Here is a 26,444-nt window from a genome sequence, read left to right as displayed (position 1 = left end):
TCTCTTTCTTTGTAGCCACTCTTCAAGGCTATATGCTCTCAAAGCAATGCAAACATACGATTACAGTCAGCAGCAAAACACAGCTGTCACACCAGCCAGAGTACCAAATAGTTTGCAAGGTTACTTTGACCTCACAACCCAGGTACACATTCAACTGAAAGCCGCTTTAAACAGGATAGTTCTGGCTTGTTTAAACAACTGCACAGAAAGGGTTAGGAACATGTTAACAGGGAACTCCATAGTGTTGCCACCCCCAAGAAGACCCTATCTCTTATGCACACCAATATAACACATCTTGATGATGGACACTAGAATTGGATCCCTGATGTATGTCTGAGTATATGGACAGGATTGATATGCCTTTCAAATATCTAAGAAGTCTGAATTAAAAATTAAGTCATGCATGATGTAGAGGTTAAGAGCATGGGACTGGAACTCAGGGGATGTGGGTTCTAGTCCCCACTCAGCAATGGAACCAACTGGGTGACTTTGGGACAGTCACAGGCTCTCAGCCCAGCCTACCTCACTGTGTGGTTGCTGTGAGGATAAGACAGAGCAGGAAGAGGGGGATTATGCAAGCCACTTTGAGTTTGTTGTAAGGAAAAAAGCAGGATATACATCTAACAAATAAATAAAATAAATACATGTGCCTATAGCAATTATGCATTGAAAGCACTTTCATATATACTATGTCAATAGCCTTTACAACAATCTTGTGATGCAGATGTGTATCATCCTCTGTACTGCAGACAGGAGCTCAGGGTGTGCTTGTGATGCTGAGAGTTACCCAAAGTCACACATGGGGTTCATGGCCAAAGTAAGACTGAACCAGCAGCATCACAACTCTGTTTTCAAAAGCAAGAAAACATGGGGGAAGTGTGCAAGTGTCCCATTAAATTCTCCTTAAGTGCATTCTTACCTGTCCCACATATTGTAATGCTCTGTCATCTTTTCATCGTAGACCAGCCCTGTGCAGGAAGGGGGCCGGGGTTGCACCAGTTCAGTCGCTGCCCTGGACAGGATCTCAGCTACTGTCAGGGGGTCAGCTGGGGGAAAAGTGGCACCCTCCTCTCCTCCATCCTCCTGGGGTGCATCCACACCTGATGGCCATAGGGGGAAAGAGCTTCAGGACTGCTGAAGGCACTATACGCCCTGTTGGGGTCCAACAGGAGCAAAGCTCCCTAGGTCTGCCTTTATCACTGGAGGAAGTGGAGAAGAAAAGCTCAGATACATACTGATCCTCCGGAGGTTTTTCCAATACTTGCTGTGCACTGCCAGGGTCTGGGAGATGGAACGGAGGGCACTGCCAGGGAGAAAGGTGAACAAAAGTTCCAGGAGTTCAGCAGGAGCTTGGGTTTTGGGGTGATGGCAGCAGGGGCAGGGAGGAGGCAGAAAAGGGAACCTCTCTCACCTGCTGCATGGGATGAGGGGCGATTCCAGCACAGGACAGGGGTCTCCAAGAAGAGTCTTGAGGACTGCACAGGTTGCTTCTGCCAAGGACTGGAGATGGTACCCACCCTGAGGAAGAGGAGAAGGAGAGGCTCAGCAGTTTCATGAAGAACAGCTCCATCCACAGGGAGCTGCTTTTCCAAAACCCACCCATTCCCTCTTCCCTCACCCATGGTGCACAGCAGGGACGGGCAGGTCACTACTCACCTCCAGAGACAGAACCACCTTGCCTCCAGAGAGCAGCATCAGCAGGTGAGTCAGGTGAGCGAAGCAGGCTGGGGTGGCTGCCATCTCCCCCTAATGGTGCAAAGGAGGTCCACTTCACTCTCTCCTGTTTATTCTTTGGGCACAGCACAGATTTAGGGGTGGGAGAAAAAGTCACTTCTACCTTGAGGGACTTATTCTTTAAAGGGGGCAGGAGAGGTTAGACAGTGGATTTGATGCTTCCACTGCACCCCAAATAAGGCCTGGGCTAGGACAGGGTACTGCCTTGGGTTGCACGCTGTGCTAGGACTGAGGAAGCAGTCTAGGTCCCCACATCTGATAGAGCTGCATTCACACTGAGGTCAGGCCTGCCCCAAATCTAGGCAAGCGCAACAGAAAGAGTGTTGGCTGGAAGGGCCTGTGCAAAGAAGGACAGCAAGAAAGCCCTTTGCCTGTCTTTCCCACACCCTGCTGCTAACCTGGAACTCTTCACCCCAAATAGCTGCCCCTCGTTGATGGAGGTAAGAACAGGTCTGTCCCCTCCCCTATGGTACTAATTGGGCTTGAATGAAATGCTGAGAGCAGAAAAGCAGCCCCAACCTCCTGTCCCAGCAAGCTGAGAACACTACTCCAGTTGGAGTCCAGAGTGGGACTGGACTTGCAGCTAGACCTGGTCCCTCATGGGACTGTTCTGGTACCTCTCTCCTGGGCACATCCTAGATGGGGAGAGTGGGGGATGGAAACAAAATTAGGAATAAATTAGGCATGTTTCTAAAAGGGTAGGTGAGAAGCCAGATATCAGAGGCTTAGTGAGGGCAGCAGGCCAGTCAGACAAGTATGCTCTCTTGAAACAGGGTAGCTTGTGCAATGCTACCAATCTTTCTCTGTAATCAAAAGGTTGCAGGACTGGGGTGGGCAAATTCTACAGATTTCATTCTTGCAGTGGAAAGCTAGAGTCAACTGATCCTATATGGACTGGGTGCCCCTAATGTGCCTCCTTCCCCTCCTCAGAGTGGTAGGGGATGGTGGAATAGGTTCTCAACAGGTTTAGGTAGGAAATGTTTCCCTTCAGATGAAAGTCCGAAAATGGCTAAAGTGTGTTCTTTAGAAAGTGCAGGAGACATTTGCTTACCTTGGGGTCACCAACTGCAGCATCAAAACCAGCAGCAACCAGGACCAACTGGGGCTGGAACTGAAAAAGCAAAACCTAAGCATCACCACTAGGGTTATCCCAAAATCTGCTCTTCCCTCTGGCTGGCTGGTTTTGACAACACACCAAGAGCCTCCTTGAAAGAGAGTGGTCCATTCCTAGACCTCTCTCTTACCCGGTCAGGAAGTGAAGGGGGCAAGTATTGGGGAACCAAAGCAGTAAATGTGGAAGCCCCTGGTTTAAGCATTTCCAATGGATTCCAAAAAAGAGATCAGGGAAGTAAGTCAGGACTAAGGGTTGCCTGTCACAGCAACTGTTCCATTCAGACAGACACATGCTTGTGTCAGAAGACAGGCCGTTTCTGATGCACCCCCCTGTGACGGTAGGTGTGAAACTGCAATGTGAAAAGCAGCCCTAAATGTCTGTGGTGGGACAGAGGGATGGGGAAGGTGCAAGGAAGGAGAAGAATGTCGGTGCCACAGAAAAGCCAATCCGGAGAAAAAATGGAATTCTGCAACCTGGTGCCTCCCGAGATGACTACAGCAAAAACTCTCATCACCTTCAACCAGCTGGAGATGCTGCGCTTATAGTCCAACACATCTGAAGGAGAACAGGGTGAGCAAAGCTGCTCTAGAGGTTTTGGAAGGCCCCCAAAGTCTGCTCAGATGATGTTATACCCCCCACCCCCACAAATCGATATGTAGGCTGAAATTTAGAATGGACAGGGAAGGGGATTCCATGAATGCACACAGGACAAAACACAGACTGCAGTTCTGCAGGACTGTCCTTGCTGCTGTGACTCCAGCCCCATTTAAAAGCAGGGAGGTCTGTCATTCAAATAAACCTGCTGTCTTGGTTTGGGCATACATAGCAAAGGCAGGGAGGACATGGGGTACCGGTAGGAGCACAAACCATACTCCGGAAGAATTGGGGTTCTGAGGTGCGGGGAGAAAGGAAGGGATCCTGTTTCATTAGGCTTTAAAGAAGAACATCTTCCAGAGACTGGTTTGGGTGCAATCCTATCCTTGTGTGGATGGAAGAGATTGAAAGTCCCCACTGGGGTTGCTGGGAGTTGTCAGATTTGTTTCTGCCTTAACATGCATCAGATTGCAACCTTAATCTTAATGAGTAAAGAGCCATGCTCCATCAGCATTTTTCTTGCTTTTTGGCTACCAAGGGTTATTGTGTAAATGAAGCTAATTCTGCCAGCCAGGCTGTTTTGTGGGAGAGCAATCAGTCTCCATATATGCATCCAAACATGGGCACACTCACGCACATGCACAAATGACATTCATGTTACAAGGTGACTCAACCACGCTTGCCTTATGCTGCTAGACAACTGGGCAGCGAGCACGAGAGACAAAGGCTGCCCAGCTCTTCAAAGGGCCATCCTCCTGGGTTTCTTACCTCCAAGGCCACAGGCAGTAGGACATGCAAAAAGGCAGCGAGGTGGTCGGCGTCCTGCATACCTGCCTAGAGGGATAGGTAAGGAGCATTAAGTTCTTGCAAGGGATCCCCAAACCACAAGCATTTAAAGCATGCACAAATGGATTCTTTGTTTTAAAACCCCCTCGATCTCCACTGAACTGGGCTGAGAGGCAAAGATGCGCAACATAGAATGGAAAGGGAATTCCTTGACTTCAGCAGTTTTCAACTGAGGAATGCCAAACATAACCAGACCTAAATCTTTCACCTCTCTGACCTTGTGAGGTCCAGAGTCAAATCCTCAGGAGGGCTTGAGTCAGCCTGACCTACCACAATAGGACACTGAGCAGCTGAAATACAAGGCAACTGCAAAAGAAGGATCTCCCTGCAGTGGTAGGGGTTGGAGAGAGAACCTGCTGCATCTGCTCAGTGAATTACCCCTTCCTCCGAAAAGCTAAGCTGGAATCTGAAGCCAGAGTGGTTCACCCACCTGCACTGGCACCCCCAGTTCTAAGTCCCCAGGGAGGTAAGCCTTCAGGGCACGTCATCTGGTACTCTTCCCTACCTGGTTCCAGGGCACATTGATGTTGTAGCCCGCTCCCCGACCACTACCCACAGCATGACAGTCAGATTCCGGAAGATGAGGCCAGAAGGTGCCCCCTTCATAGCGATGGATGGAGAAATACAGGATGCTGTGGAGAGGAGCGAACATTCATCCATTCATTCATCCCCCTTTTATTTATTTTCTTCCAAAAAACTCAAGGGGACTTGCATGCTTCTGCTCCTCTCAATCTTATCCTAACAACAACCCTGCGAGGTACATTGGGCTGAGAGTCTGTGACTCCCCAAAGTCACCAAGTGAGCTCCATGGAGGAGCGGGCACTAAGACCCAGATGGCTTGAGTCCCAGTCCTGCACTCTTAACCACTACACCACACTGGCTCCCTGCCCTCTTAATGTAGTTTGGCTGCAGTCTATTTTTAACCTAAAACTAGATTACTTCCTCCTTGCTGACTCCCACTCACTCAGTCCCCCACCTCACCTGTCCCCACCCCCCAATTCAAGGCCACTCTTGTATTCCGTACCTCGGATTGTCCTCAAAGAGGTATTGGATACCTTGTCCATGATGCACATCCCAGTCAACAATAAGAACCCTAGCAGGGAAAGAAAGGTCACTGAAGAGAGAGCTAAATACAACTCAGCCTCTGAGAAGGCACATTCACCTCCTTCCTTAATGTTAAAGGCCTCCTCCTCGCAAGGAACCATGGGAACTGTTGTCCTGAAAGAGGGCCAGGATCCCAAATAAAAGAGTTTTCAGAATTCTCACTAAACAACGGCTTCCAGAGTTTTTTGAGCAGCACCATGGATGGCGGAGATCTGTGTCTGCAGTGCTGGTGTTCTTCTAGGCCAGGAAATGTTTTCTGCTGGGGTCCTCATTCCCTCACAGGGTGTCTATCAGGAGCAGCATGCTGGCCGCAGGCAGGGCCAGGTCACCTCTTTGCTCTTTCATTCAGCCATCCTTTTCTGCCACCCCCTTTCTTCCTCCTGGGTGGATGGCCAGCAGCTGTAAAGCAGTAGTGGCCCTCCAGATGTTTTGGCCTGTAACTCTCAAGATCCCTCATGTTTGGCTATACTGGTTAGGACTGATGGGAACAGTTGGCTGTTCTTTTGCTAGACTAGCCATAGAAATGTGAATGCATTTTGCATTACTATCCATCTTCTGCATGAACACAATGCAGGTGGCCACTGCATCTTCACGCACTGGGATAAAGTTACAACTTGCCCCCATCTTTGGTTCTTTGTTTAAAAAAAAAAAGGAGACAAAGACCTATAGCTGATCTCGCAAGGGACCTTACAAGGGTTCCTTTTTTGGTAGCTTCATCACCCTGGGCTCCACATTAGATGAGCCAAACACAGAATTGTTTGGTAGCTCTATCCCTGGCCAGGGAATGCTGGGAGTCTTAGGACCTTTTTCAGGATGCGCTACAAGGCTTTCATGCAACAAATCTGGATCTGTGAGCCACTGACTAGGGATGGAGGTAAATTTTCTCAGTCTGATTTTTAAAATACAAATTTCCCAGTTCATAGCTTCCCAAACTATATATGAACCAGAGCGTGCTTACTTTTTCAGAATTTACCATTTGTAGCTCAAAAATTGACACAAAATGCATATATGAGGGAAAAGTATGAACAAAACTGTATTATATTAGAATGAAATCACTTGGAAAAAGCATGCATACAAAACTGCATGTATACACATGCATTTTAGAAGAAATGCTTGTAAATATGGCACACATTTTTGTGCAGGCATTTTCTTTTTTGTATAGAGTTTGCAAAGTGATGTGGAAACAGATTTAAAAAACCTTAGACAAATAAGAAACAGCAATGCCAATCCTGACCCACCCCTCCCCGTTACTTGGATCCACACTACTCACCGCTCCACCCCCAATTTCTGCCGGGCATATTGAGCTGCAATGCCGACATTGTTGAACATGCAGTAGCCATCCATCTTGTTGCGCTGAGCATGGTGTCCGGGTGGTCTGAAACCCAAAAGTACCCTCACTAATCCCAGAACTACAAACTCATGGGTTGATAACTGAAAGCCCAAGTGATAGAAGAGGTCAAGGTAAACAGGCATTACACTGTGTCAGTATAAGCCCCTGCTATTAGCCAACCATTTCAATGCACAGGCCAACAGGGCAGGTTATAAAAATATAAAATTCTCCCCCAAAATCAGGCCCACAGTCCGTTACATCTCCTGTATGGAAGCCAACAGCAGCTGGATACAAACCTTCTGGGAAGTGTTCAGATTTACACACCACTGGGTTTCTGAGGCAAGGTGTTTTAAGGTATATTTACATCTCAGACTTTAGAACATCTCATTTAATTATTTACCCTGCTAAGAACCCTGGAATCTGTACTTCTGAGAAAGAGAGTGGGGAACTCTAAGAATCCTGTGGCAGCAAGCTAATTTATTCTGCTATAAGCTTTAGGGGAGGATTTATGAGGAAATTAGCTCAGCATGCTCACCAAGCTATGACAATTATTAGAAGAAAGATGAAGCAAGTAAGCCAGAGGAACAGATATGTTCGAATTAAGTGCCAGAGTTGTACAGGGGCTGGAGGCAAAACATTACCAAGTAGCATTACAGTTGCACAGAGAAAGAGGAATGGGTCAGAAAGAAAAGGCTTCATATCCTGCATCAGAGTGAAATAAAAATAAGGCACCATCAGTGAAGTGATCTTTATAAAGGTCAGAAAGAACTTAGGCAGAAAAGAACAGCAGTGCACACGGAACTCTCAAGTTCATGTTTGCTGTGAAGTATGAGTATGTGGAGGGGAGCATGTGTGTATTTTGCATGTGCATGCACACACACACAGTGACAAGCAAAGCACTGGCAATTCTGCATTTACAGCAGAATGTCTACTTCTGGCTAAACTTTGGAAATTCTCCAATGTTGATTTTTAAACCTAATCTAACCCATTACCTCTTCAGTTTATAGGAAGAATTTGCTTGACAAGTGGTGGGTAAGGGGAGAAAGATAGTAGAATATCAGAAGGTAGCTTGGGCATTCTTGCATGTGTGTAACACACTCAGAGAAACCTGCCCCTTCCCACACCTGTCAGAGAACCTGCAAGAGAGAGGTACTCATGCATGTGATTTACCAAGTTCTAAGACTGTATTTGAAACATGATGCTTAAACAGAAGTTGAGAGAAGAGAGAGGAGGGATTCTCTGATCTTGCCATACCTGACCAAAGCCAAGCCGTTACGGAGCTTCCCAGACAACACCATCTCCACAAGCTGCAGAACGGAGCCAGCTGCCAGGCAGGCACAGCGGTAGGAATTCTTGATAGGGGAGAGAATGAAGTAACAGACTTGGTAACACCTGCCCCGGCCGCAGGCTTGATCCCACCCCCAAGCTCCTGGTCTAGCTGCAGAAAGAGCTTGTGTAGGCCCCTCCCATCTCAGAATAAAAAGGGCAAGGAGGGGGAAGGGGGGGACCCACAGCAAAGTGCATTGACTGCAAGCGCAGTTGGGAACCTCTTTCAGGCAAGGGCCAAACTCAATTTCAAAGATGCTCTCAGGGGCTGCATCCCAGTGGTGGGAAGCTTGGGGGCCAAAGGAAAGGGCCAAAAGTGGAAGCATGCCCTTGCTGCAGTACCTAAGCCTTAGAAGGGCACTTCAACCTTTAGATTGGGAATGAGAAGGAAGTGCCCCAAAACTGGAAACCACCAAGCAAGCAGGACTGGGTAGAAAGGAAGTGGGAGGTGTGACCACCAGGACTCCAGGATGGCCCCGCCCTAGTGATTTCATGAAATAGCAAAACAAACAAGAATCTTGAATTCTGAACCCCAGCACAAGAAAAGTTACCGTATTTTTTGCTCTGTAAGATGCACTTTTTCCCCCCTCAAAAGTAAGGGGAAATGTCTGTGCATCTTATAGATCGAATATGTGTGTGCAGTAAGTCTGTCAGATGTGCAGCCCATGGGGAAGTGATGGGGAATGTGCCTGTGATTATGTGCCCATTTGATTCAGAATATTTTTTTTCTTGTTTTCCTCCTCTAAAAACTAGGTGCATCTTATGGTCAGGCGCGTCTTATAGAGCGAAAAATACGGTACATTGTTTGAATAAATTCTACCAGTCAGCCATAACAGAATTCTTGTTATACTACAAAAGAGAACTTTTTCTTTCTTTGAGGATACAGCAAAATGGGAAAAAGCTGGGGGAAGAGGGAATTAAGATGTTATAGCCTTGCAGAAGAAACAAGAAGCCACAAAAGGCCTTGAAATGCCATCAGAGGCCCCCTGGCTTTTGAATAGTTTTTAGCAGATGTGTCTACAAATTCTCCAGGCGTTCTGTGCAGGAGGATGCCTGCTCCAGACTGCAACTATTGCTTTAGCAGTTTCCAGTCCTGCTGCCACACAAGTCCATTCACACCCACCTTTCATGCCAAAGTGTCTCATATATGGCATCAGGGCGGGAAGTGTAATGTTCTCAAATACTGTGCTGCACCTTGCAAGCTGGTAAAATCAGCAGAAGTTTGTGCAGACATGCCAGGAATGCCACCTCTGAGTCAAGAAGTACTCTATGGGCAACTCTAACCACAAGGACCAGAAACATCTATCCATCCATCCATCCATCCATCCATCCATCCATCCATCCATCCAATTCAGCATGCATGTTTAACATGCTTGCTTAATTTTGAAAAACAAATACACTTCTTTAAAATTCAGCATGTTAGACTGTGCGTCAGATAGCAAATTCCATGTAGAACAGCCTTCCTCAGAGAACATGCTGTCTGGGCGTCTTCCATTTTGTGAGCAAAGCCTCCCTCTTGTCTAGCTCTGCTAAAAAGCCTGGCTCAGCAGAGAAGATGGACAAAGGACGCCTCATACCACCAGCATGAATGCAAGAGCAGGTGGTTTGCTATCAGAGTACATAGCAAGGCCTGCATGCCAGTACATGACTAGCTTCCCTTCCAGTTATATGGGGTACCTGTGGGAACCTGCCAGGTCACCCTGTAATCCTGCTCACCCAGCTACTGCTGGACTTGCTAGGGTGAGACACTTGCATGCTGTCTTTGCTAGTGTTAAACTGCAAGACTTCGTGGCATTAGCAGCAAACAGAGGGTAACTGGGTGCTTGGCCCAAACCCTCTTTGTTCGGACAGCTTGCTTGGAGCAGCAGGCTTTGCTGACCCCCTGCTGCAACTGAGGGGAGCCTTGTGATTGAGAGCAATGCAAGCTCTGCAAATTTCTCAACTGACTCAGGGAGTTAATCTCCCTGTAGGCAAACCCAGTCCCACCTGTCACTTTCCTTGGGATTCCAAAGCACCTTGAACCTACTGCAGGGGGCAGAACACTAGGAAATGCTGGGATCTGTAGTCCTGCGCATCTGAAGGGTGCCAGTTTGCAGAAGGTGAATGTGAGAAATGCACAGCTTGATACTCACTGGGTGCAGGTAGACAGAATCGTATGTGTCTGACAGAGATCTCAGCTCAGCCTCGCTCATTGTTTCTGTTGATTTCATCAGGGCCAGGTATTCCGGACTGTAAAAAAAAATAAACTACACATCAGCAGGGCTGCACATTTAGTTGTAGCTGATCTTTGCCTCTCCCCCGCATGTCCGTGGCCCAGCAATCCCACAGCTCCAAGTTCCACTTTTACCTGTGAGCCAAGAGAATCTCCTCCTCAGAAATTTCACGAGCCTGTACAGAGAAATAAGGACATAAAAGCTTCCAGAAGAAATCCAGATTTCCTGTTCCACAGTTCTTATTTTAACACTGCCATTTCCTCAAGCAATCTCAGGCCATGTTCATGGATCACTCCCTTCTCCATTTTTTATTTATTGAAACCATTTTTATGCCACCCCATTCGCAAAAAGCATTGGGGCGGCTTACAACATCAATAAATAAACACAAATAAACAGCCATATACTCAGACTTAAAAAAACGGAAACATCTTGGCATGTACATAAAAACCCAATAAATACAATTCATAAATTAACAATTAAAATAACTTTTAAATAAAAAGGTCTTGGCCTGGCACCGAAAAACAAATAACGACGGCGCCAGACGGACCTCTCTGGGGAGCGCATTCCATAGGTGGGGGCGCCACCGCAAAGAAGGCCCTCCTCTGGGTACTCACCTTCCTAATATCTTTCATGGAAGGTTCCCAGAGAAGGGCCACTGCTGCCAATCTCAAGGGGCGGGAGGACATATATGGACGCAAGCATTCCTTTAGAAAACCAGGTCCCAAGCCATTGAGGGCTTTATAGATCATAACCAACACCCTGAATTGGGCCCAGACTTCAATGGGGAGCCAGTGAAGCTGACGGAGAACTGGGGTTATATGGGAACAACACCCAGTCCCCGTCAGCAACCTGGCAGCTCTGTTTTGCACCAACTGAAGTATCCGGACCGTCTTCAAGGGTAGCCCCACCTAGAACGTGTTACAGAAGTCTAATCGGGAAGTTACCAGTGCATGTGTCACTGTCGCCAGGCAATCGTTCTCCAGGTAGGGACGCAGCTGATGAATCAGCCAAAGCTGAAGGAAAGCGCTCCTCGCCACTGCCATCACCTGAGCTTCTAATGACAGCTCTGGGTCAAGGAGCACTCCCAAGCTGCGAACCTTGTCCCTAAGAGGGGGTGCAACCCCATTCAGGACAAGGTCCAGGTCCCCCACCCTGAAGCCCGAACCACCTACCAACAGGACCTCCATTTTGTCTGGACTGAGCTTCAGTTTATTGGCCCTCATCCAGCCCATTACTTCGGCCAGGCACCGGTTCAGTACAGCCACTGCCTCACCTGGATTGGTTGAAAATGAGAGGTAGAGCTGGGTATCATCAGTGTACTGATGATTCCACAGCCCACACCTCCTAATGACCTCTCCCAGCAGTTTCATGTAGATGTTAAATAGCAAGGGGGACAAAATGGACCCCTGCGGAAATCCATGGCATAGCTGCTATGGTGCAGAGTTATAGTCCCCCAGCACCACCTTCTGGAATCGGCCATTGAGATGGGAGCGGAACCACCGCAAAGCAGTGCCTCCAACTCCCAATCCCGCTAGCCTATCCAGAAGGATACCATGGTCAATGGTATCGAAAGCTGCTGAGAGGTCCAGGAGAACCAACACGGACGCACTCCCCCTGTCCTTCTCCCTGCACAGGTCATCGTACAGGGTGACCAAGGCAGATTCAGTGCCATACCTGGGTCTGAAGCTGGACTGAAATGGGTCCAGATAATCAGTTTCATCCAAGAGTGCTTCGAGTTGTCCCGCCACCAGCCGCCACCATGCCCAAGAACGGGATGTTGGCCACCGGTCTACAATTGGCGGCCATCTCTGGATCCAGGGATGCCTTCTTTAGGACTGGCCGGACTACTACCTCCTTTAAGGGGCAGGTACCCGGCCGTCCCTTAGAGAGGTGTTGACAACCTCCAGGATCCAGGTCCCTATCCTGTCCTTGGCTTTCTTGAGTAGCCAAGATTGGCAAGGGTCCAGTAAGCAGGTGGTAGGATGTACTTGTCCAAGCACCTTGTCCACATCATCAGGCCGTAACAACTGAAATTCATCCATCAATTGTGGACCAGATGGCAACATTGGCACCTCCCCCGAAGGTTCTGAGTCACTAGTGGAGTCCACCTCGTGACGAATCTGAGTGATTTTCTCCTTGAAATGCTTGGCGAAATTGTCACAGTGGGCTGTTGAAGGTGGCACGGGATCTTTTTTTGGGCCTGGATGAACCAGCCCCTGTACCACCCGAAAGAGCTCCGCTGGACGGCATTGTGAGGAGGCTATGGAAGCGGAGAAGAATTTCTTCTTCACCGCCCTCACTGCCACAGCATAGGCCCGATAATGGGCTCTTAAGTGTGCTCGGTCAGATTCATCCTGTGATTTCCTCCACCTATGCTCTAGACGTCTCCCAACCCGCTTCATTGCCTGTAGCTTGGGTGTATACCAGGGGGATGAACGGGCTCTGCCAGGCGGGAGAGGATGCTTAGGAGCAATCGTGTAAAAAGCCCTGGTCATTTCCCCATTCCACAGTTCGACCAAGGCATCGACTGTAGCACCAGCCTTATCAACCGGGAAATCCCCCAGGGTCTTCAGGAATCCATCTGGATCCATCCGGCTCCGGGGGCGGACCAACACAATCGGGTCTGCACCCTTACAGAGGGAAAGGCCGCTCTCGAGCTCAAACTTTACAAGGAAGTGATCTGACCATGACAGGGGTGTCAGACACAAGTTCCTCACCCTCAAATCCCCCTCTTCCTGTCCCGTCGAGAAAACCAGGTCCAGAGTGTGTCCACGTTCATGGGTTGGGCCAGTGACATGCTGAGACAGCCCCATGGCCGTCATGGAGGCCATGAAGTCCTGAGCCGTCCCGGTCAGAACAGTCTCAGTGTGGAGACTGAAGTCTCCCAGGACAAACATCCTGGAAGTCTTCAACACCAAGTCCGAGACGATCTCTGTCAGCTCAGGCAGGGAGTCTGTTGGGCAGAAGGGTACACGGTACACCAACAGAATCCCCAATCTGTCTCAGTTGCCCAACACCAAGTAGAGGCACTCTAGACCCAGCCTCGAGAGAACAGGAAGCCCCGTGAGGGAAATAGAGGCTCGGTAAACCAAAGCGACCCCCCCTGCTCTCCTCCAGGCGTGGTCAGTGCTGGACCATGTACCCGGGCGGGCACATTTGAGAGAGGGAGACATCCTCCCTCCTCCTGCCCAGGTCTCTGTAATGCAAGCCAGGTCGGCCCCCTCATCCACAATCAAGTCATGGATGAGGGAAGATTTATTGAGGACTAACCTGGCATTAAGCAGCAGCACCGACAGGCCCGGGGGGCGGTTGACAGGACTACCTGGAACCCTCAGGTTATAAAAACTGATGTTTTATAATTTTGATGTTATAAAAACTGCTCTGCTAGATTAGGTCAACCATTGGCAGGTTTCAGGCCTGCAAAGGTTTACTTTGTGTTTTACTGGAACTCTCAGAACCACCAAATGGAGCCAGGGGCAAAAATAATGTCTAATGGGGGTAGAGACACACTGGGTTGTGCTGAGAGCGCATGACCAGCCACAGTTTCCTAGCTGAGGATTTGAACCCAACTCTCTCCAGCCCATATCTGGCACTCTGAGTCAGGAGCAGGGAACCTTTTTCAGCCTGAGAGCTAAATCCAATTGCAGAGATCTTGGGGTTTCTGGCATCATTTCAGTGGTGGGTGGGACCAAAGGGAATATTCTATCTTAAAACTCCCTCTGCCTGGAACTAACCCCAAGGGGAAGCACTCAGGCCTTTCAGTTTGGCACAAAAGTAAGGAAACCACCAAGGTTGGTGGTTGGAAGAAAGCAGGGAAGGCCTTTGGGTGACTGTAGGAAGGCCCAGCTAGGACTCCAAATTGAGTTTTCCCACTCCTGTCCCAACCACAGCCTTCCATTTGCTGCCTGAATCCCCATCAGCAACAGTCCCTCCACCCACCCTCAGTCCGGCCCACAACCTCTCACCGCCATGAGGGTGCAACGCTCCAGCAGGTTACAGTGCAGCAATTTCTCCCGTATGGCTGTCAGCCGCTCTGGGCATTCTGGGAAGCTGGAGAGGCGGCAACAGAGGAACATGTGAGATAGACCAAAACATGTTAAACCGGAGAAGATGGTGAGATGGCTTGGGAGAAAAGTGGGGTGGGGAATGGGGGATAGATCTCCTTTTGAGGAGAAAGGACCAAACAATATCCAGCCAGAATAAAACACACAGAGGTGCAATTGAAACTTCTTCAGCCATGGCAGGAACTGGCAATGCCTGATTAGAAGAAGGCTGGCAATCTTTACCAAGTTCCCAGTCCTTTAATCTGGCAGATTAAGATTACAGCAAAACAAGCAAGGATGAGCAAGGAAACAAATGACTGAAGCAGGGAATAGGCACATGGCTTAAAAAGAAGAGACAGGAAAAAGAGTGCAAAAGGAGTTGGACTTAAAGTGGAAGGAAAGCAGATGTTAGGGTAGCAGATTATGGCACTGAGGAGCAAAGACCACAATCAGAATCTACTTGCAGTATTCCTGGTTGTGGGCCCTTGAATCTGCATACCAAAGCTCACACCAAGAAGGGAAGAGCATGGTAGTTTATGGAGAAACTGGTAGCTCACACAGACATGTGTCAGGCCTGAGCTATGCTAAGAACAGAATATGTTTCTAGACCTCATGAAGTATGGAGAAGAGGTCTTGGTTTGGATCCAGGAATAGCATGAGGCCACATGTATTTCTCTACTGCCATAGCACCATGTCTAAACTGTGTCTCTAAAGCTGCAATCCTATGCAAGTTTAGACAGGAAAAAGGGTCCAGTACTCTCATCTTAGCTAGCCAGGCATGCTGGGAGTTGTAGGTCTTTTTTCTGTCTATCCTTGCATAGGATTGTGTTCTAATGCACCTACTAGTAAGTTGCGTTCTGAACCCTCTCTGTCTCTCTGTTCTGGTCCATCACAAGAAAGGGGAACTCAAAGTTCACACAAAATATGCCCACAACCAAATCAGGTTTGTCTATGCAAGAGTACTTGAGGGAGTTAAGATATCCAAATAACACAGTCTCCTTCCTCTCAGGCTTTCTGAAAGCAGTACCTCCAGTCCCTCTCTTTGTGTCCCTACCAATTCCCATCACCTCCTCATCTTTATATCTCTCAGAGCTCTTCTTAGCAAAATTGACATTTTAAGCATCAAACCTAACTGTGATATGGAACTGGTCATTTATTTTAAAGACACTGGTGGACAAAAAGATTTCAAAATGGTCCCTTAGGAATGGAGCCAAGAGGGATTGCAGCATAGATATAGGAAGAATGTATCATGGAGAGGTATGAAATAGGGAAAAGTCACAGAACAATCCCGTGCACATTTACTCTGAAGGAAGTCCCCACAATGTTCAATGGGACTTACTCCCTTTCAGGATTGCAGCCTTGGTGCTTCTCAAACACTTCTCCACTCATTCATTTCTTGTGGATTTATATTCCATCATTCTGGCTTGCTGGCAACAGGCCTATAAACAGTCAATGCCAGGGTTTTCCAAATTAGGCCCTCGAGAGGGAGGTACAATGGTGCCAGGATATTGCAGGCTCATTTACCTCAGGATGAGGATGACAACTCGAGATGGCAGAAGTTATTTCACCATCTGAGGGAGAGCTTTAAATGGCTTCCCTGATCAAGATGCCTAGTACCCAGGGCAGGTCAAATTATTTTGGCACCTCAGGCAGAAAGGCTTACAAATGCCTGCCACTTTGTTCTGCCTAATGGTAGGACTGGCCTTGCAATTCTTAGAGTGAACACAGGGCTGCTGGCACGAACATTACATGTTTGAATGTTCCCATGTAGAAACCTCTTCCATAAAAAACTCTGTATGCAGAAAAAAAATATATCATGGAGAGAAAAAGAGCCTTCTTCACTCCTTTCTTCCCCAAGAGGCAAGGAAATGTTTTGCAGTTAGGGGATGGTTCAAGTATACAAAATAAGAATTTATAAAAGTTCCAGCATTTTCTTTGTGTGGAAGCTGCTGGGCAGAGCCGAGAACATGGGTTGGAAGGAGCCAGTTTGGTCCAGTTCTAAGTTATCTTTCCTACCCCACATGCTTTTGTTGAATCCAGTAACCTGGAAGCGGTTTCTATGCTATTCTTTTACTTACTTACTTACTTATTTATTTAAACATTTTTATGCCGCCCCATTCGCCGAAGCCTCGGGGCGGCTTACAACAATGTATTCTGGTACATTCTGGTAATGTGTGTAATGGCAGAGGAAACTTGTCTGTGTAGGAATCAGGGGAGAAGTGGCAGGTGTATCCGATTAGGTTCTAGGACAGGGTGTGAAACACGCAGTTCATAAGCTACAGGAGGAGAAAAAACCCAGATCATTTTAGCATTCTGAAGCACTGAAAAGGTTTTCCATCCGCCACTGCAGCAGCAAACCAATTGCCCCCACATGTAGCGAGAGGGCAAGAATGCTCTCCTCTAGCTGACAGCAGTGATGAAGAAAATTCATGAACAGTGCACTGTTATACATGCTTGCTCAGATATAAGCTCCACAGCATCCAGCATGGGGATTCCTTCCACAAAAACAGGCAATGCCTGCTTAAGTCATTGGAAATCCTTGCCAGAGTTTAAGAAACACTGTACTCTGTAGGAAGATGATTGTTTCAGGACTGGGGTTCCACAAATGGAGAAGAAATAGAGGATATGATGGCAAGGGCAGTCTTGCGACTGCTTATTATGGGCAGCAGGAAGAATCGGGAAGGAGAGATAGGATCATGGGCACCAGACAGAGGGTAAATAATGAGACTGTGTCAAGACTACATTGGAAGAGTGAGCTGTGTGGGATGAAATAAAAAACCACCATAGATTTACAGGCAGCACAGAAAGGGGTAAGATCAGGATTATATATTTACCCGCATCCAAACCAAGGGTACTTTCCCCCTGCTGCCAGGAAAAAAATAATCAATGGTTGTGGAATTAGGAAACATATGTTAGACTCTCAAAGTTCTTATAGGCAGGGTGCATAATGGGAAAGTTAGTCCAACAGGGCTCAAGGACTACGTACCCTTTTAGCAAGAACATTTGAAACAAGACACCTTTTCCCATCTTCTCACCCCAATCTTTCTTAAAGCATGCAAACATCAGTAGAAGCAATCATAAGGTAACATCAGGCCACAGGATTTTTTCTGCCCAAACATGCATGGGGTAGTGGCCTTAATTTAGAGTGCATATAAAGGTAAAGGTTTCCCCTTGATTTTATATCCAGTCATGCCTGACTCTAAGGGGCGGTGCTCATCTCCATTTCCTAGCCAAGGGAGCCAGCGTTTGTCCGCAGACAGTCTCCGTGGTCATGTGGCTGGCATGACTAAACACCGAAGTGCACGGAATGCTGTTACCTGCCCACCAAAGTGGTACCTTTCTATCTACTTGCATTTGCATGCTTTCGAACTGCAAGGTTGGCAGGAGCTGGGACGGAGCAACGGGAGTTCACCCCATTGTGCAAATTCGAACTGGCAACCTTTCGATCAACCAGCCCAGCAGCACAGCGGTTTAAACCACTGCGCCACCTGCAGTCCCTAGAGTGCATATAGATGGGCCCAAAAAACCCCCCAAAACAAAACCCTGGAGAAGGACACTCTGGAAGTACGCTCTGGTGTTTTGTCAGACACATGATTTTCTTTGCAGGACTGCATTTCAGGAAATGGGGCAGGGGAGAGGGCAAACTAGTTCAGCCAGTTTAGTTTACCAACGAAGCCAACTATTCAGGGCACTAATTCGTTGGTATTTAGGACATCCCATCTTTAAAAACTGTTCTCCCCATCCCGAAAAATCAGGTGTGAAAAGAAGTCCAAATGCATGAATATAAAAGAGACATTTTTAATAATAATGGTGTACAGCCTGCCTGAATCATTAGGCAGAAAGCAAAACATAATAAAAACCTGGCTGTGCAATCAGAGTTGAAAGGTATCTCAAAAGTCATCAAGTCCAACACTTGACAGGGCAGGAAAACATATACAAATTTACTCAGTGGTAAGCCCCACTGTATCCAGTAGGACTTTTTCCCAGGAAGTGTGCAACCTAAATCATTGAAGTGAAGGCAAATATAAGTATATAGGGATCAGTTCCACCCTAAGCATACTAATTCAGATAGAACTAAGCTCCACTAAATGCACCTTCAAAAAAAGATGAATAAGGGGAGACCCAATAGAAGTGTGCAAAACTACTCCTGGTGACGAAAATGCGGATAGGGAATTGTTTTTCTCCTGCTCTCATAATATTAGAAGCTGAATGGTGGGAGATTAAGGACAGATAAAAGGAAGGGCTTCTTTGCACAGTGCCAAATTAAAACATGGAATTCACTGCTATAGGAAGTAGCAATGGCCACGAATTTGAATGGCTTTAAAAGGGAATCGTGGGGGAGAAAGCTGGCAATAACTGCCAATCCTGATGGTTATATGCTACCTCCAGGGTCACAGGCAGAGTATCAGCTGGTAGGCAATGTGAGAACTGTGCTCTCATGCCCTGATTGTGGGCTTCCCACAGGCATTTGGCTGACCATGGTGTGAAACGAGGGCAGGACTAGATGGATCCTTACTCTGATCCAGCAGGGCTTTTCTGTTCCTTCAATTCAAGAAAGCCAAGCCATCATGGATTAGAGAGCAGTCTAGCATACGATTTCTACCAGGGCCCATCAGCTGCAACCAGAAAGAAGCCTACCAGCAAGGCAGGAAGCCAACAGCCCTCTTTGCTTACTTGCCTTTCAGCCTCTTGTATTCATAAGTCTTCCCTCTCCTCCATTTACCTGTGATGGCTAATAGCATTCAATAATTGGACCTTCCATTCATTTCTTTAGGGAACAATCCCATGCATGTTTAGCCTAGGACATGCTGGAAGTTGTATGGTTTTTTCCTGTCCAGACAGACATAAGATTATGCCTGTAATAATCCTTTTGTTGTAAGTCATGTTCTATGGCATATGTCACAGCACATATACACACACACCATGAGTATTTTTAGATACAAACTTCTCTTATACAAGCAATTTACTCTACTTTTAACCTTGGGAGATATTTATTAGATTTTTATCTTTCCCTGGCTTGGGTGAGCTTCAAGCATTTCTAGCATTCTTAAAACAAACCACCCTCCCTGCACAAGCAAAAAGAATGTAGATAATTTTTCATAAATGATCCACTAAGAAAAATAACAGGTCCGAGATTAAAAAAGGAGAGGTGGACAAAGACAGTCTAAGGCAATTTTCTCCTACTCTGGTCCCCTCCAAATATGATGGACTAGAATCCCAACATCTCCTAGCCAGCATAGCTGATTGGGGGATGCTGGAATTTGTACTTAAATATATCTAGGGGATACCAGGTTGAGGAAGACACGCTTAAAGTTAGGATTAGAAATCTGTGAGATTGAGATTACGGGGCTAAAAGCAGTCTGAATAAAAAAAGTGTTGTTCTTTGAAAAATCTAGGAGCAACTTAAAGCAGAATTACATGATTACCCCAGAGAATCATGGGACCACTAACTCTTTTAAGTGGACTGAGGATGCCTCATCCATCTCAACAACTCCACCCCTTTACAATCCCCTTGGAAGAGATTCTTGGAAGGAAATCCAGAAATGTCCACCCTTCACCTCAAATACCTCTCATCCCACGTGCAGCGAAACTCTGTCATCCGCTCATCCCAGACTAGACCTGTCCCCACTGGCGTCACACATTCCACAGCAAGATCCTAGTTAGGAGTAACATTGAAGAGCAGTGTAAGTAAGAAAAAACACATTGCCAGACCCCAACCCTCTTCCTCTAGCTGCACCCAGTTAGCATAACTTTCCATCCCTGCATCTACGGAGCTAAACATGAAGAAATATACTATATACATAAGGGCTGGAAAACTGTTCCCGCCCTGAGCTAGACTGCCTCTTGGGACAATCCCCAGTGGCTGCATTGTCAGAGGATGGTCCTTTGCTCCATGAACACCACTGCACAGGCATCTCATGTAATCCGGATCCTTCCGCACATGGGCTCAGAGAAAATCTGCCTTTCTTTAGTGCTGAGCATTTGACAGGAAGTGGGCAGGGCTTGGGGCAGAAATGGGCATGCTGGATGAGGAACTCTGGCATGTGTTTGCTATAAGTGGAAAACAAATTCATCCTATATAAGTAACAGCAAACTTATTCTCAGTCTGTTTGCAGTCAAAACAGCACCACCAATGCACAAAAGGAAGGGTTCCTCTGGCTTAGCAGAACCCCAAGTTTGGAAGAAGTACAACTGCTTTGAAGGGGGAAAAACCCACAGGAGGGAGTGAAAGCAGAAACAGCCCAAAGAAAGCTACAGAATGCTGGTCCATTATTTGGGTGGTGTGGGAAGAACAAAATTCCAAGGGCAGGGGAAAGGGAATGGAGTACCCTAGGAAAGGGTGCACCAGGCTTGCTAGAATCCTTAATAGAATCCTTAATAACTCTGCACTGCAACACTTCCCACTAAAGAAAGTTACCTCTGCACATGTACAGAGTTTCTTTTCGCCCCAATTGTACAAAGGCAGTTTGCCCCACAAATGGTTCTGACAACAGAACATTAAAAAAGAAGCACCCACACTTTTCTGAACAAGAACCTCCAAAATGTTTTGAACCTTTTGCTACCTACTGCAGTAGTCCCTTGCCATCACTGCCCCCGACACTACCACTAGAATCATAATTCAGAATCAGTCCCAGGGAGTGGCCTTCTAGCATTCCTCTCTCCAAGAGCCAGCCGGCTGCTCTTCTGAACTGAGCATCCAGCGCACCCGGCTTACCAATTGCTGCAGGCTTGACAGCAGCTCCTCCGCATCTTTGTTCAGTCTCTTGGCCCGTCCCTTCCGCTTGGCTTCTGGCAGCCCTCCTTTTCTGTTACCTTTTCTCTGGAGGAGCCAAGAGAGAGTGGACAGTGGCAGCTTGAAACCCAGTCGCCCATACGGTGCAGTCAGAAAGCCTCTCCCCTCATGAACAGGGAAGGGAGAACAGCTATTTTTCTCCCCAAAAGTTCACTTGCAACCTAACCACTACCTCCATCACAGTAACAGGTTACTTTACCAGTGGTGCCTGAGTCTCCAGAGGAGGCCCAGATGGGGGGTCCAGCACGGAGGTATCTCTCACATAGGAAGCCATTACAGGGGCTACTTCAGTCCTGCAGAAGAGGAGGACAGAATAGACACCATGATACAAAGAGGTTCTGTAGTTCACACAAATGTTCAGCCACTCAAATCTAGACAACACCTCAGTTCCAAATCTCAGAGTCCCCTCAAAGCCACTGATCAAGAAATCTCTGAAGTGGGGAAAGGGCCTAAGGGCCTCTCCTCATCGCCAAGAAGTAACCCTTTCCCAACTGTACAACTGTTACTGAATCAATGGCTCCAGGAGAGGAAAAACTCCTTCTGCCAGGGAATTAGCCTGTCTGTTCCTATTATCAAGGTTCTCTTTAAGAGGCCTATTAAGATAAGTGTCAGGACAGAGAAGGCCTGTAAGGTAATAAAGGAAATAATGTGAAAGGGTTAATTAGAAGATCCACCCTGCTCCACCACACACTGCTGGAGAAAATTGGATGCTAATTCATAAGGATACACACATGAAAGATAAAAAAGGAAGAACAATTGGGAGAAGGAAACTACCCACACACCAATTTATGAAAACAAACTTGAGAGCTTGGTTGACAAATCCATGATTTGCTACAATCTTAAAATTATACTCTGCACAAACAAGATTCTCAAAGCAGTTTACTGGAGTTATGAGCCAGGGGTGCAGAACCTCTTTCCACCCAAGGACCTAATTCCATTGTGGAGCTCAAGGGCCACATTCCACTGGTGGACAGTGCAATGAAAGAAGGGGTGAGGTCAAAAGTCCCGGACTATTTTAGCTTGAAGCTCTTACTAAAAATTAAGACCTAAGAGAGCCAATTTTGCTGTTCAGAATGGGGAAATAACATGTTTCCAGAAGTGTGAACATGATGGTATTCCCAAGCCTTATGAATGTCAGAAGAGTTGGCTAGTGGGCATCCCTTAGGAAGGCATGCCAGAGACCAGAAGCCCCAGCAGACAAGGCCTTGGACCACCAGCATGTCAGGGCGAATGCTAGGCTAAGGCTTCTCTCAGATACATGCAAGTTTTTGTTTTTGTTTTGTTACTGGTTTGTTTTTTGCTTTCATTCACACACACACACACACACACACACACAAGCACATTCAGTCATTTGGTACAATTCAGACACAATTTTAGGCTGTAATCCTACACATACTCACCTGGAAGTAAGCTCCAATGAAAACAGTGAGACTTACATCCCAGTACACATGTACAGGATCGCACCATGAATTCCTCATCTATTGTTATGAGCTATTATTATTAGCATTTATATCTTGCCTTTTTCCCTCTTGTGAGGAGCCCAAGGTGCTTAAATAGCTGCCTTTTATTTTCACAACAACAGCCCTGTGAGGTAGGTTGGGCTGAGAGTCTGAGACTGGCCCAAGGTCACCCAGTGAGCTTCACAGCTGAGTGGGAATTAGAACCTGGGTCTCCTGGATCCCCATCCAGCACTCTCTCCACTACATCACATTGGCTTTCCAGTACTGAATGTGCCCTTGCCAGTGAGGGTGCACAATGCAGCACTCCCTCTGAGAAGGCACTGAAGATGGTCCTCCGAATACCTCCTCTGAAAGAAGCGCAAGGGAAACAAGGGAAGAAGGCCTTCCCAGAGATGACTTTCAATTTATAGGCTGACCTCCCTGGTGAGATCCACCCAATGCCAATGCTGCTGTCTTCAGTACCGGGTTAAGATTTTCTTCTACTCTCAGCCACGGACAGACTATGATAATGTTTTTAATTGGGTTCTAGGATTTCTTATTGTTGATTGCTAGAACTGCATGTGTTGCATGTAAATGCTTTTTATATTATTTGCAATAATGTAGTTTACACATTTAATGTTAAATTTAAAATACCTAATACATTTTTAATCTTTGCAGACCATGCCCAGAGTGTCTCAGCTATTGGGCAATATAGAAATATAAGAAGTGAATGAATAAATATAGTAAGACTCAATTTCAAGATTTTAGGTTAAAATGCCAAACAAAAAACAAAAACAAAAAAACAAAAAACCCCCAACAACCCCTTAATACTCTATAGAAAAACCCAATCTATCAGGAGGAAGGTCTAAAAATGCACTCTAGGTAGAACCCATCCATTTACAACTGACACAAGAAGAACAAGGAGGTTGACATACATTTAGGTGGCCATACATTGCTATACCAATCTCAAAATGAGCAGATATGAAAATAAAATTCTGTCTTCCACACAAGCTAATGTGTATCAAGTGGCATACGCAACACAGGTCAAAACCCCTTATGAACATCCAACCTTGTCTTGGAAAACGTTGCTATTTCTCCCATTATCGGCCAGCTCATACACACCTACTCTTGCTTCTCTACTGGCATTGTCTCTATTGTGTGCCACAGCTGCTCGCTTCTTCCCATCCATTCATCTCAGCCTTTCTCCCACCAAAAGAAACTCATATTGCAATCCTATCAGCATTTACCCGAGAATCGGCCCCACTGATCTAATGCGATTTACATGCAAGTAGACATGCACACACAAGATTGCGCTCTCCGAATCGGAACTCCTTATGTAGCAGCTCACACCTTCTTTGTGAGACCACCACCCAAAAGCAGCTCCGTTGGCTACCACTGACTGCCAGACGTTGCAACATGGGGAAAAGGTGGGTTGCAGAAGTCTGCAACTGTGACAAAGAATGCAGCCACCTTCCGCCCCAAAGCCTACTTCCACTTCAGTGCCAGGATCTGTCTTAACCTCAGAGCCCTGTGTGTGCGCGGAATGCCACCGTTAGCGGCTTCCTCCCCACTACGAGGTCGAGTTCAAAGGAGCCCAGTCCAGAAATCAGCGACACCGCAGGATTTCACCCACTCACTTCCCTAATCCGAGCTGGGGTGATCCGCCAAAGCACAGAGGGACGGAGCCAGCGGGCAACCAGGGGCGCGAGGCTGCAATGACGGCTCGTCAGCCGAAGGAGGGGCAGCCAACATTCCTTTCCTCCCCCTGCGGCCTTCCCCAGCCCATCGTGGGGGTGTGTCTCCTCCCACCTGAAGTTCCTGCTCAACCAGACACAACCCCTCCCGATTTCAGACACTTGGTCTCTCCCAGGGCGCTGCCTGATGCTGTCACCCGATGCCGCCTCCGCCCTGAGATAGAGACCATTCGCCGCACGCGGGAGAAGCTGGGCGAGACCATTCTAGTCGGGGAAAAGGGGAATTGGCGGGCGACTAAAAATTGGGCGGGATCACTAAGAAGACAGACAGAAAGCGGTCAATATGTGGAGGAGGTGGAGGTTGGGCGAGACCATTAGTACCTTGGATGGAAGGATGAGGAAAATGCCTGAAGGAAGAGAGCTGAGCAGTTTCGGTTTCGTTCCAGGACATTTGCCTCTGTTTCTACAAAGAGGCATTACTTTGTTACCCTCCAGACAAATTATGATTTAATTGCTAAAATATGCAGAAGAGGCTCCAACTGATTGCAGCCTCGCTGACAAATTACTGCCCATGCGCAAACAGTTAGGCTGCTTTTGAATTAAACTAGGGCTGCAATTTTTGGGAGCCGTCACGGAAAGTGAAGGGTGGCCACAGTTAGAAACAGGGTAGTATTAGCCCTAAGCAAAGTCACCTCTGTGGGTGTGCCCGTGTGGTCTTAACTAGCAGCAGTCATTAGGTGGGTGCTTTGATTTCTCACAATTTCAATTGTGCAATGCTATGTTGGATGCGTTGGAAGAAATTAAATGATCGCTACTCCCAGCCCTTTGGACTGAACTGCTCGAGAAACATTTTTTAAGAGAAGCTCATGGCAGGTTTCACTCATGGGCTGCCAGGTAACATCATGAGTAATATTTTTAGCCTATTGCCCACCTTACCTAATCAGGTGATGGAACCTGGACCAGAGCTTCAGAAGCTGATTCTAATGCGTAGGCAGCAACTGTGTATGAGAGAATAGTCTGTTTGTTCACAGTCCCAATCAATGAGGTGAACAGGAGAATGTGTTCTCCAAAAAACGTTCACACTTTCTTGAGCTTGCAAACACATTTGAAAAATGCATGATTTTTAATTAACAAGTATTTTGAAATTGCACGTTTTTAAAAAATGGCTCAACTGCATGCTTCAGCCTTTGGGGAAAATCTGAGCAACTATGGAAAATAATGCAACATTTTTGAGTTATTTTTTTTGTTCATTTGAAACTGATTTTGTTGCTTTAGTGTAAGACACTCTGAAAGCAATGATGAAAAGTGGTCTAAGTATGTTGTAAAATAAACTACAAGATATTGCACTAGTAGAGGATAACAAAGTTTTGTAACACTTGGGATGCAATTCCATGAATTTTAGACAGGGAGAAAAGAAATTACTCCCAAGTAAGTGTTTATAGGATTTCATTCTAAACTATGGGACAAGGAGCCACCTCTGTATTTCCATTTAGTTCATCAAAGATCTCTTATCAGCAGTCAGTTCCCAGCAGTAGTTTAATCTCAATAGAGTAGACCAACTGAAATCTTTAGGACTGAATTTACTCATGACTTCTTTGCCTCATTGAGTTTAACAGGCCTACTCTAGGAATGACTACATCTGTATTCTGTTCATTGATTTATGCCAGGTCTCAACCCAGGCACCTACTTTTAATATGCAGCATCCTCCTACACTCAGTTTAAGGAAAAGTGGAATGACTACTAGGTTACTTGTCATCACTGAACAGCAAATCAAAAAGGGACAGCCACAGTGCTATCCTTTGTAAAGCACCCACAAGAAGTACAGCACTGAAATACTTGACTGCTGAAGTGAAAGTGGGAGTAAAATATAAAGAGCAGGCAATGCTGACACAGAACAAGAGACATAGTGACTGTGTCACATACTGCAGGGAAGTGGTAAGAGTGTCCCTGGAACTGTGATTGTTGAATACCAGGCGGGTTTCACATATTTTAAAAATAATGCAGGACTTGTGAATTAGGGAGGCAGACTGAGAAAGCAAGTGGGAAGATGAAGCTGGAGCTGAAAAATGACAGTGACAAGTCTCAAGCTCTACTATAATTTTCCATCAGGTCAAAAATAGGCAGTAGGTGTTTTTTAAATGTATGTTTATGTGGTCTTCTCTGTCCCTTTAATACCCATGTGAGGTCGCAATAGTTCCTTAGTTCATTCATTTC

At 46.7% G+C, this 26,444-nt stretch overlaps 1 protein-coding gene across 8 annotated transcripts in view; it reads right to left on the bottom strand.

The window, feature by feature from the left end:
• Positions 1-26,444, bottom strand: part of HDAC6 (histone deacetylase 6) — a 52,656-nt gene that overhangs the window by 22,511 nt on the left and 3,701 nt on the right. For 2 of the 8 annotated variants that reach the window (XM_044443739.1, XM_044443740.1), the window contains exons 2-18: positions 24,612-24,693; positions 21,297-21,390; positions 21,020-21,124; positions 19,863-19,960; positions 14,227-14,311; positions 10,396-10,436; positions 10,181-10,277; positions 7,977-8,074; positions 6,663-6,767; positions 5,313-5,381; positions 4,794-4,920; positions 4,211-4,276; positions 2,786-2,845; positions 1,657-1,746; positions 1,412-1,518; positions 1,236-1,303; positions 920-1,100 (exon numbers count right to left, since the gene is read on the bottom strand). In XM_044443739.1, coding sequence (XP_044299674.1) covers positions 920-1,100; positions 1,236-1,303; positions 1,412-1,518; positions 1,657-1,746; positions 2,786-2,845; positions 4,211-4,276; positions 4,794-4,920; positions 5,313-5,381; positions 6,663-6,767; positions 7,977-8,074; positions 10,181-10,277; positions 10,396-10,436; positions 14,227-14,311; positions 19,863-19,960; positions 21,020-21,124; positions 21,297-21,390; positions 24,612-24,693 — 1,573 coding nt within the window. Of the gene's footprint in view, positions 1-919; positions 1,101-1,235; positions 1,304-1,411; positions 1,519-1,656; positions 1,747-2,785; positions 2,846-4,210; positions 4,277-4,793; positions 4,921-5,312; positions 5,382-6,662; positions 6,768-7,976; positions 8,075-10,180; positions 10,278-10,395; positions 10,437-14,226; positions 14,312-19,862; positions 19,961-21,019; positions 21,125-21,296; positions 21,391-22,497; positions 24,322-24,611; positions 24,694-26,444 lie in introns of those variants that run through there. The other 6 variants (XM_044443741.1, XM_044443742.1, XM_044443745.1 and 3 more) reach the window with 5 other exon arrangements.

The sequence above is a fragment of the Varanus komodoensis genome, unplaced genomic scaffold (genome assembly GCF_004798865.1).
Source record: "Varanus komodoensis strain SLA01 unplaced genomic scaffold, ASM479886v1 scaffold42, whole genome shotgun sequence".
NCBI lineage: Eukaryota > Metazoa > Chordata > Lepidosauria > Squamata > Varanidae > Varanus > Varanus komodoensis.
This window is presented reverse-complemented; position numbering and strand designations above follow the sequence as displayed.